Source organism: Taudactylus pleione, unplaced genomic scaffold, assembly GCF_031769625.1.
Source record: "Taudactylus pleione unplaced genomic scaffold, aTauple2 ptg000139l, whole genome shotgun sequence".
NCBI lineage: Eukaryota > Metazoa > Chordata > Amphibia > Anura > Myobatrachidae > Taudactylus > Taudactylus pleione.
Window position 1 is genome coordinate 5,306,666 of NW_028284541.1, and position 11,706 is coordinate 5,318,371.

The 11,706-nt window shown below is 45.3% G+C and overlaps 1 protein-coding gene across 1 annotated transcript; it reads right to left on the reverse strand.

Moving 5' to 3' along the window:
* Positions 1-676: 676 nt before the first annotated feature.
* Positions 677-11,006, reverse strand: LOC148522794 (uncharacterized). The gene is made up of 10 exons (XM_088473731.1): positions 10,994-11,006; positions 10,415-10,730; positions 9,470-9,553; positions 8,938-9,025; positions 8,575-8,644; positions 7,857-8,312; positions 6,848-6,931; positions 5,994-6,051; positions 2,827-2,886; positions 677-819 (listed from the first exon to the last, which is right to left on the reverse strand). Exons 2-6 carry the CDS (start codon positions 10,694-10,696, stop codon positions 8,102-8,104), a joined length of 735 nt encoding a protein of 244 aa, XP_088329857.1. The 5' UTR covers positions 10,697-10,730; positions 10,994-11,006; the 3' UTR covers positions 677-819; positions 2,827-2,886; positions 5,994-6,051; positions 6,848-6,931; positions 7,857-8,101.
* Between the last annotated feature and the right edge of the window lie 700 nt (positions 11,007-11,706).

Here is an 11,706-nt window from a genome sequence, read left to right on the forward strand (position 1 = left end):
TTGTTTCCTCCCACAGGTTGCGTACGCGATCCCAGCACATGCAATGCCGATATTCAGAATCCCAGTGCTGAAATCCTGACAGATGCGGGTAAGTATCTTACCCCTAACCCACCTTTCCTGTAGCTTAACACTAACTCCTTCCTCCCAAAGTCGAACGCCAACCTTCCCCCCCACCGCAGCCTAACCCCAACCCTCTCCCCCATGGCCTAACCCCAATTCTACCTCCTGCAGCCTATGCCTTACCCTCCACTTAGTACATAACCCTAACCCCTAAACGTAAACCTGATTCTGACTCCTGTCGGGATTCCGGCACCGGGATTCTGAGCTGCGGCAATGTGTGCTCCAGGATGTTGACTACATTCACCCCCACAGTCCAAAACCTACTATACTATATATTAGTGTGTTTGTGGGGTGGGAAATGTAGACAGTACGATCCCCAGGGCTTAAGCACGTCTTGCTGTAAGGGAAAGGCAGCTTGCTACAGGGTGAAGATCTCAAGTTCTAATGGTCTTATCATCTCTCTACTGCTACTGCCCTAACATAATCATTATGAGATCTAAGAATAATGTTACGTAACAAGAATACAATAAAATAAGGATACAATTAAAATTCAATTATGAAATGTAATGAATTAAAACCACCAATATCACCAATGATGTTTATTTAATTGGTAAGATGTTATTTGATAAGTGGCCGATGGTGTTATTGGACAATGCAGCAAGGTGACGGCCTCGGCTCAAGCGGATCTTTTCATCACCTTCTATGGGCACATTCCAGATGGATGACAGAACGTGCGTTACAACGAGCTGTAGTCTTGATCTAAAGAGAATTCAATTAATGTTTCAGATCACCAATTCATAGGAAGAATTAAACATTTATGTTTTACCAATAGTGAGAATACTCTAAAAATAACAGCAATGACAGGGAAATTGTAACCAGAATACAATTCCCCAAAGAGTTCTAATGAAAAGTATGTAATGGCAAAGTGTAAGCAATCAGAGATTCAGTCATGTTGGTATAACCAATAGCATATACAGATGCAGGATCAAAAGGTCTCTACCCAGCCTCTTGTCTTATTGTCCCATCCCACCCCCACTGATGAACCTGAATAAAGTGTAGATGATAAATTAATAACCCATCTTTGAAGCCTGTTTAATGCACAGACTATTAAATTGGATATCTACTATACATGAGATATCAGATTATGGGACAGTTTTATACAACACATACCTATTTAGTTTCTGATTTATATGCTAGCCACCAAATTGGAGTCTGCTTAGTCTACTGGCCACCAGATTGGGGTCTACTTAGTCTACTGGCCACCAGATTGGGGTCTACTTAGTATACTGGCTACCAGATTGGGGTCTGCTTAGTGTACTGGCTACCAGATTGGGGTCTGCTTAGTGTACTGGCTACCAGATTGGGGTCTGCTTAGTATACTGGCCACCAGATTGGGGTCTGCTTAGTATACTGGCCACCAGATTGGGGTCTGCTTAGTATACTGGCCACCAGATTGGGGTCTGCTTAGTATACTGGCCACCAGATTGGATTCCGTCCACCTTGGGATATCTTATTTGGACACAGGATTTTTTTCCCAAATTGAGAATAAGTGAGCTCATCACTACATCTGAAGGTTCTCCTGAGTATTTGGGACACTGGGTCTGATTCAGAGCCGGATGCTCTTTGAGAGCGCTCGCTCTGAATCAGGGCATCCCTTTTTTTTTTTTAAAGACGGCCTCCTGGCCGCTCGCATAGCTGTGGGTGACCACCCACAGCTTATGCGAGCGGCCAGGTGATGGTCGCGATGGTCAAGACCATCGTGACCATCGGGCTTGCGACGAGACCCTTGTGGTAGGGTCTCGTGGCCGCAAGCCTCTAATAGAGCAGGAAGTCCACCTATTGACATCACGAGTGATGTCAGTAGGGCCGCCCACAAATGGCAGGTGTTCCTGAAGGAACGCCTCCATTTGCCCAGCCACCCCCCCTGCCCGCCTCCAAAACGGGGCAAGCTGTCAATCACCATCGACAGCTGCCCTGCATTGGTGCGAGACCCATAGCAACGGAGCGCCCGTCGCTGGCCGGGTCTTGCACATGCGCACGTGAGCGGGTCTGAATCAGGCCCACTATTCTTAATAGATCTTGCTCTATAAAACTGTCTTTTAAACCCCACGGAGCGGCTAAGTATGGGTATGATGTACTCATCTACATATTATATAACTATACCTGTGTGTAGTGAAGAATTGTTATTGATATACCAAGATTTGTGCAGCCACCCCCCCTACCCACCTACAAAACGGGGCGAGCTGTCACTCACCATCGACAGCCCCCCCGTCTTGTAGCGAGCCCCGTAGCGACTGCAATTCAGTCGTTCGGCGGGGCTCGCGCATGCACCCACCAGACGCGGCGCATGCGCGGTGGCCAAACATCGAGCCGCTTACGAGCGGCTCTGAATCGGGCCCCATGTTTCTGCCAGGGCATTTCCATTACAAGAAACTTATTTTTTCTTTCTCCAAATTGTGTATAAATTATGATACACGAGGAGTAATATGAGATGCAAATGTCAGTGTAATAAGAATTACATTGGTAAGTAGTGGGGTTAGGGGGAGGGTTAGGGTTAGGCACTAGGGGGAGGGTTAGGGTTAGGCACTAGGGGGGAGGGCTAGGTGTATGCACTAGGGGGGAGGGCTGGGTTTAGTCACTAGGGGGAGGGTTAGGGTTAGGCACTATGGGGGAGGGCTAGGCTTACAGTGCCGGGTTGTATACTGGTTGTAGAAATGCTAAGTCATAAGGAAAGTGAAAGCAGACACAATAACACAGAGCACTTACGGTATTGCCAGATGTTTCCTTGGCATAGAGATCACGGGGGGCAATTTATGCCACAAACCCCTAAAAGAGAAAACAGACACCATAGTACCTAAATGACTCCATGAGAACATTATACAACTTAATGAGACTGAATCACTTCATTGAGACACTGTCCTCCTCATTTTATACTCATCAGTTATTCTATATTATTATACAGAAAAATAAATATATTACAATGATATTTAAGTAAAATGTAATATGCTCTATGACAGTTACTGAGGTGCAAAGATTAGTATATGAATGGGATCCATAACTAGATATTATGGCAGAGCTGTAACTAGACATTGTGGTGCCCTGTGCGAGAATAAGCATCAGTGCCCTCCCAAATTATATTTTGATATTACTGTTAGTTGGCAACACTGGAGGGGCCATGGCAAATGATACTGTACCAGTCTGGTCCTGGGGCTCATGGCTGTTATTATTGTTTCTCCCCATTTTGTGTGTTTAAATGCTGGAAGGAATGTACATAGGGCCTGATTCAGCTTGGATCGCAGTTGATAATGCGCATGCAATCGGACGATTGTTGCGTTCTGTGAATGCGTACACATCGCAGTGCGCATGCCGTCCACTGCGATCGGGACTGCGATCACAGAGGCTACGCAGACCCATCGCAGAGTGATTGACAGGAAGTGCCATTTGTGGGTGGTGACGGGGGGTGGTCGGGGAATTGCTGGTGTGCCAGTGCGTTCGCACGCTGTTTCAGGGGCATGCATAAATTAGTCACTGCGAAGCCATACGCAGCCTGAGGTCTCATAGCGTGCGTGGCTGTTACCAATTTCTGAGCAAGGTCAGGGCTTGTGCAAGTGTGTGTATGGGTCCGATGGTACTCGTTTGTACTGATGGTTTCGCTATTCTGCTGAGTATTATGGATGTGCGTATGGTAAAGTGGGTGTCCTTATGTAGTGCTGAGTATTATGGATGTGCGTATGGTAAAGTGGGTGTCCTTATGTAGTGCTGAGTATTATGGATGTGCATATGGTAAAGTGGGCGTCCTTATGTAGTGCTGAGTATTATGGATGTGCGTATGGTAAAGTGGGCGTCCTTATGTAGTGCTGAGTATTATGGATGTGCGTATGGTAAAGTGGGCGTCCTTATGTAGTGCTGAGTATTATGGATGTGCGTATGGTAAAGTGGGCGTCCTTATGTAGTCAGGGGCGCAACTAGGGGGGGGCTAGAGGTGCATGTGCACCGGGTGCCAAAATGCAGGGGGTGAAAAAGGGCTGACTCACGGTGGCTTGGGGGCTGCAGATTCAGAAAACGGCCATTAAAAAATGGCCGCCGCCAAGGAGGAGATAAATGCTAGAGGTCCTTACTGGACCTCTAGTGTCTGTCTCCTCCTTGGCGGTGGCCATTTTTGGATGCCCATTTTCAGCAGATTCCATGTGGTCTAGCCGTCCGCATGGACTCTGCTGAAAACGGCCATCCAAAAATGGCCACCGCCAAGGAGGAGACACCTCTAGTGTCTGTTAGGCCAGCACAAGTGCTGGTAGAAGGTGCTGAAAGCTGCATCTTCTCCCTTGAAACCCCCTGACAATGAGCATGAAACCCCCTGGCAACGAGCATGAAATTCCATGGCAACGAGCATGAAACCCCATGGCAACGAGCATGAAACCTCCTGGCAACGAGCATGAAACCCCCTGTCAACGAGCATGGAACCCCCTGGCAACAAGCATGTATGTGTCACTATACCAGGGACGTTTGACTAGTGCACTGCCTTATGGAGGAGCAAGGACAAAATCCAGGTACGGGAAGGGAGGGGGCGCAAAATTGCTGCCTTGCACCGGGTGACAGATATCCTAGTTTCGGCTCTGATGTAGTGCTGAGTATTATGGATGTGCGTATGGTAAAGTGGGCGTCCTTATGTAGTGCTGAGTTTGCACTGCGATCGCAGTGGATTAGCTTATTATCGCAGTTGAACTGCGTGTGTACACAGTATTGCGATCCGAAGTGAATCTGGCCCATAGATGGAAGAACACAATATATTATTCTCTGTAGGACTTCATTTCCTAATAGTACAGGCTGGAAGTAGTGTCCTTACATTAGATTACTGACATGAAACCTGTTGTGTAGATGTACACCCCATGGTGTAAAGTAATATAGTATAATATATGTGTTTCCAGTGAGTCCCTGAAACTGCTGCATACATACTATACATTTTCTATATTAGCTTTACTATAGGTAAAATGGTGTAACTGTCAGTATGAGGACACTTTGATATGTGTAACCTATTTACCTGCTGTGACTGTGCACTGGAGTCCAGTGTGTCAAAATGACACTCACACTGGGCTCTTCTCAGGGATGTTTCTATAATGGGTGCAGGGTGTGTAGGGTACATGGGCCCCCGGGTCCAGGGAGGCCCACACAACACACCCTGCACCCATAGGTAATTAGAATTACCTCTCCACTGATTCCCAAAGTGCTGCTCCGCAGTGCCGTACCGGCGCTGTAGAGCAGCAAACACTCACTGAGAAAATTGTGACGCCCATTTTCCCAGTGACCTGTGCATGGCAGAAAGGATGTCCCCAGGAAAGTAGGCCATTTTCCTAGAGACCTGTGCATGCGCTATAGATTCTGGTATGAAGCCATAATCTACAGTGCCGCTGAGCCGCTGTCAGAGAGGAGGGGGCCCAAACGGAGGCCCCTCCTCTCTTAAATTGCCCCTGGCTCTTCTATGTAGGATACTGGTGCCGGACCTGTCAATCTGCCTGCCACTGCCACGTGTCCTACACGCCCATGTTCCAACTTCCAACAAACAGCTTCTCTTGGAACTGTGGGAGATGAGGAGAGATGTCATGACATCTCTCCCCTGCAGACGGGTCAGGAGGCGGAGCAACCAGACAGTGAGTGCTGCAGTAACATAGCCAGGTGCACCGCTGCTAATACATAGTAGTGTGCGCCCAGTGGCATATAGAGATTGCGTTGGGCAGCCGGTTCCGCCCTCAGGGCATTACACCCTAGTTACAGCCCTGTTATGGTATATGATGAACATTTAAATAGAACTAGCTAAAAATATTTCATAATAATCTATTCTTATCTATAACTAACACTATTTTTCCATTATGTTCAATTTTTATCCATAATTCCCATTGTAACATATTGTTCATGCGATATCAGCACAAAGTACGTACGTGTATCTCATAAGAACAATGTCCCTGGAACTGAGCCTGTTGTCCTTCCAGTCCGGCCCTATGGAAAATAATACAGAAATAATACAGTTACTATTGTGTCTGGTATATGTTGTACATCAGTTGTTCAATGGATTATAGTTTGTAAGTATAAACCTCTATTTGTTCCTATAGTTCCCACGTCAGTCGCTTCCTTTGCCTAATCTGCATTCCAGTCCTATGTAATATATACCCCTCCAATACAGCATACCCCAAGGCAGCCTTTATATATATATATATATATATATATATATATTGCACAGCTGTAAAGACCAGCATATGTAGACACATCCCAACTGTCCCAGCATGGTAACTTGCTGGGTAACTACAATTTGTATTGCTGCGATAAGCTGTAATGTAGATTGTTAGGCCCTGATTCAGAGCCGGACGCTCTGAAAGAGCGCTCATCTGAATCAGGGCCGGTCTTTTTTTTTTAAAGAACGGCCTCCTGGCCGCTCGCATAGCTGTGGGTGACCACCCACAGCTATAGCGAGCGGCCATGATGATGGCCGCGATGGTCAAGACCATCACGACCATTGGGCTTGTGACGAGACCCTTGTGGTATGGACTCGTGGCCGCAAGCCCCAAAGCGCTTTCGGCTCTAACAGAGCGGAAAGCTCTCCCACTGACATCACTTGTGATGTCAGTGGGGCCGCCCCCAGATGGCCGCCCCCAGCTCCGTCGTACGCATGCACTCTGGGCCACCATTGACCCAGTTGCGAGCGCTCAGCGCTTGCGACCGGGTCTGAATCAGACCCTTAGTCCACAACTATGATAAACAGACCCCTTAAACTTTTAATTACATGGTACAAGAATACCTGGAGGACGAGTCTCAGCTGAACATTGGTTGCTCTGGCACCCTCAGGGATTTTGTGAGCCAGACTCAGATGGTGCGCCTTCACCTGCAGGAGGATAGGTGACAGCAGAGAGTTAGTTACTGGACACCGGCACACTCAGAGAAAACAGGGAGACAGGAGATTATGGATGGGTAACCTATGTGCATGTTAGGTTGGTCTGATGACATGGGAAGATTTAATTGGCACTGAAGGGGCATGTGGGGGAGTCTGTTTGGCAATTAAGGGGCATGTGAGGTTGGTCTGATGACATGGGAAGATATAATTGGCACTACATTGAGTCTGCTGGAATGTGGGGGGTCTGTTTGTCACTTAAGGAACAAGTGAGGGTGGTCTTAAATCCTGGAATCCCGCCGATCCCGGGAGCAACACTAGTCATGAGACAGAGTGGCAAACTGTCAAGAAACGGTAACACAATTTCTGCATAGTTCTGGAACAGGGACCATCCTATCAGATGTCTAGTTTTGCCTATGGATTGGTAAGGGGCGAGAGTATTTTTTGGTGGAGGGAGGGGGGGTGTCACCATGCGTTACAGCACCGGGTGACACCAACCCTAGTGACGCCTCTGCAATGTATCACTAGGTATAGTATATATAATTGGAATACATTTGTTGTACTAGTTTTATCTAGAGGTTTTTCATGCCTTTGTTCACATTTCTTAGTTTTATATATTTGCTTATCTTATTGGAGTGATTCAATTCAGCGCACTGTTAAGTCAGAGAATGGCGGTTCTTGCGACTTAACATCAGGCTGAATTGATTAGCTCTGGTAGCTCCCTCCCGGGGCTATTCATCACCACTTTGATTTAAATTGCGGCCATGGACTTGTTCACTACCAATTATTTTTATTTGATTTACAACATATAAGATGTAAATATCAGTGTAACAAGCATTACATTGTATGACAAAGAAATATATAAATACTAGGACATAAGGAAAAGGTAAGTAACCACAATGACACTAAAAGCACTTACCTCAGGTATTGCCAGGTGTTTTCTTGGCCTAGGGACCACGGCCTCAGGTACTGCCAGGTGTTTTCTTGGCATGGGGATCACGGCCTTAGGTATTGCCAGGTGTTTTCTTGGCATGGGGATCACGGCCTCAGGTACTGCCAGGTGTTTTCTTGGCATGGGGATCACGGCCTCAGGTACTGCCAGGTGTTTTCTTGGCCTAGAGACCACGGCCTCAGGTACTGCCAGGTGTTTTCTTGGCATGGGGATCACGGCCTCAGGTACTGCCAGTTGTGGTACTGCCAGGTGTTTTCTTGGCCTAGGGCCACGGCTTCAGGTACTGCCAGGTGTTTTCTTGGCCTAGGAACCATGGCCTCAGGTACTGCCAGGTGTTTTCTTGGCCTAGGGACCACGGCCTCAGGTACTACCAGGTGTTTTCTTGGCATAGGGACCACAGGGTGCAGTTTATGCAGCGAAGCCCTAAAAAGAGAAAACAGACACATTTGCACCTAAAGGAATAGATAATAATGTAACAATAGCTAAGATTAGTACAATATAATAATATACCCATAGCTACATATTATGGTGTATTATGATTATCATTTATATAGTTATAGCTAAAAAATACTTCATCATAATATATTCTTATCTATAAATTACACTAATTTTCATTATTTTACATTTCTATACATAAATCACATTGTTACTTACTGTTCATGTGATATCTGCACAAAGTACTTACTCAGAGCGTCTCATAGGACCAGTGTTACTGGAACTGGGGGCTTTGTACTTATGGTCCTTATGGGCTGGGTCTATAGAAAAGAATATAGAAATAGTACAGTTACTACGTCTGGAATATGTTTTGCATCAGTTAGTCAATGGAGTATAGTTTGGAAGTGTAAACCCTAATTTGTTCCTATGTCAGTTGCTTCCTTTGCCTGTTCTGTAACTGTAAAGACCAGCATATGTACATACCTCCCAACCACCCAGCATGGTAACTTTTGGTGTAAGTATGTATTGCTGTGATAAGTGGTGATGCAGATTGTTAGTGCACAACTATGATAAACCGACTCCTCAATCTTTTCATTACAAGAAACAAGAATACCTGGAGGATGAGGGTCTTTCAGCTGCACTTTGTGTTTTCTTGTAGCCTCAGGGATTTTGTGGGGGGCACAAACACGGTTCCTCTCCACCTGCAGGAGAAAGGGTAATCAGCAGAGAGTAAGATACTGGGCACCGGCACACTCAGAGAAAACAGGAAGACAGGAGATTATGGATGGGTAACCTATGTGTCCTCACACTGGGGCCTATTCATCAACCGATAAATGGCCTGGTAACCATGCGGAAACGCTTGTTTCCATATATTTAGGCTATTCATCATCAGGGGTCCCAAATGGACCACCTGATATTCAGCAAACTCTGAAAACTGAAAGTTTTTATAGTTTGCTTCTGAGAACAAACGCCATCTTTCACTTTTTGGAGTTTGCTGAATACCAAGGGGATCCTTTCAGAAACCCCGATGATGAATGGCCCGGTAACTTAAATATGCGGAAACTAGCGTTTCCGCATGTTTACCGGGACATGTATTGTTTGATGAATAGGTCCCTTAAACTTTTAATTACATGGTACAAGAATACCTGGGGGACGAGTCTCAGCTGAACATTGATTTTTCTGGCACCCTCAAGGATCTTGTGGGCCAGACTCAGATGGTGCGCCTTCACCTGCAAGAGGAAGGGTGACAGCAGAGAGTTAGTTACTGGGCACTGGCACACTCAAAGAAAACAAGACAGAAGATTATGGATGGGTAACCTACGTGTCCTCACACAGAACACAGACATGTAATACTACAGATGTAGCTTTTATGACTGATAGAGCCTGTAGTAGATACTTCTAACATATTTTAATTGGCAGTTGAATTTCTAATAGAACTTCAGTATTTAATTCTATAATACCACAATGTATGACTAGGTATATTATATATAATTGGAATAAAATTAGTTTTACTAGTTTTACCTGGAGGTTTTTCATGCCTTTGTTCACATTTCTTAGTGTTATATATTTAGCTTATCTTATTAGCCGCGATTCAATTTAGCGCACTGTTAAGTCAGAGAATGACGGTTCTCGCGGCTTAACATGGGTGTTTAGTCGCGAGAACCGCCATTCTCTGACTAAAGGGCCGGCCGCAAGGCTGTTAACGCACTTTTGTCGGATTTCTCCTCGCACCCCCAGGAGGGTGCGAGAAGAAATCCTTTAGGCGGGCCAAACATCAGGCTGAATTGAAAAGCTCTGGGAGCTCCCTCCTGGGACTAATCATCAACGAATTGAATCGCGGCCATGGACTTCTCCACTACCAATTATTTTTACTTAATTTACAATTATAATGGACTAGATTTTTGCAAGATCATTTATATTAGAAGAAACCTATTTTTTCTTTCTCATATTGTGTATAAATTGTGACACTTGTGGAGTAATATAAGATGTAAATGTCAGTGTAATAAGCATTACATTGTATGACAAAGATATAAAAATACTAGGACACAAAGGAAAAGGTAAGTAATCATAATGACACTAAAAGCACTTACCTCAGTTACTGTGAGGTGTTTTATTGGTATAGGGACCACGGCCTCAGGTACTGCCAGGTGTTTTATTGGTATAGGGACCACGGCCTCAGGTACTGCCAGGTGTTTTATTGGTATAGGGACCACGGCCTCAGGTACTGCCAGGTGTTTTATTGGTATAGGGACCACGTCCTCAGGTACTACCAGGTGTTTTATTGGTATAGGGACCACGGCCTCAGGTACTGCCAGGTGTTTTATTGGCATGAGGACCACAGCCTCAGTTATTGCCAGGTGTTTTATTGGCATAGGGGCCACGGCCTCAGTTATTGCCAGCAAAGCCCTAAAAAGAGAAAACAGACACATTGCACCTAAAGGACTCCATGAGAATGTAAGAATATCTAAGGTTAGTATAATATAATAATGTACCCATAGCTACATATTATGGTGTATTATGATTAAAATTTATATAGTAATAGCTAAAAAAAATACTTCATAACAATCTATTCTTAGCTATAAATTATACTAATTTTCATAATTTTACATTTCTATACATAAATCACATTGTTACTTATTGTTCATGTGATATCTGCACAAAGTACGTACGCAGAGCATCTCATAGGACCAGTGTTACTGAAACTGGGGGCTTTGTCCTTATGGTCCTTATGGGCTGGCTCTATGGAAAAGACTACAGAAATAGTACTGTTACTACTATGTCTGGTATATGTTTTGCTTCAGCTAGTCAGTGGATTATAGTTTGGAAGTGTAAACCCCTATTTGTTCCTACTGTTCGGGTCAGTTGCTTCCTTTGCCTAATTTGTAACTGTAAAGACCAGCATATGTACATACCTCCCAACCACCCAGCATGGTAACTTGTGGTGTAACTACAATTTGTATTGCTTAGATAAGTGGTGATGCAGATTGTTAGGGCACAACTATGATAGACAGACCCCTCAAACTTTTCATTACAAGAAAAAAGAATACCTGGAGGTTGAGGGTCTTCCAGCTGCACTTTGCTTTCTCTTGCAGCCTCAGGGATTTTGTGGGGAGCACAAACACGGTTCCTCTCCACCTGCAGGAGGAGGGTAAACAGCAGAGCGTTATGCTGGGTACACACTGGTCGATCAATTGATCGGCCAATATATCTGCTGGCCGTAGGCCAGTGTGTACAGACAATATATCTGTGAACTGTGTCATTCACAGATATATTGCATTGGTTGTGCTGCACAGCCGATGGACAGATATATCTGCAGACATATCTGTCCATCGGCAAGTGTGTACAGACCACCCGTACACACACAGCGGCAGCCGTGGGGAGG

Excerpts from the sequence above, each read along its gene's own strand:
- LOC148522794 (XM_088473731.1), bottom strand. The coding sequence starts at position 10,696 with ATGCCAATAAAACACCTGGCAATAACTGAGGCTGTGGTCCTCATGCCA. Across the intron at positions 9,554-10,414 it reads AACACCTCACAGTAACTGAG|GTGAAGGCGCACCATCTGAG; the intron begins GTAAGTGCTTTT and ends TTCCTCTTGCAG. Across the intron at positions 9,026-9,469 it reads AGCTGAGACTCGTCCCCCAG|GTGGAGAGGAACCGTGTTTG; the intron begins GTATTCTTGTAC and ends TTTCTCCTGCAG.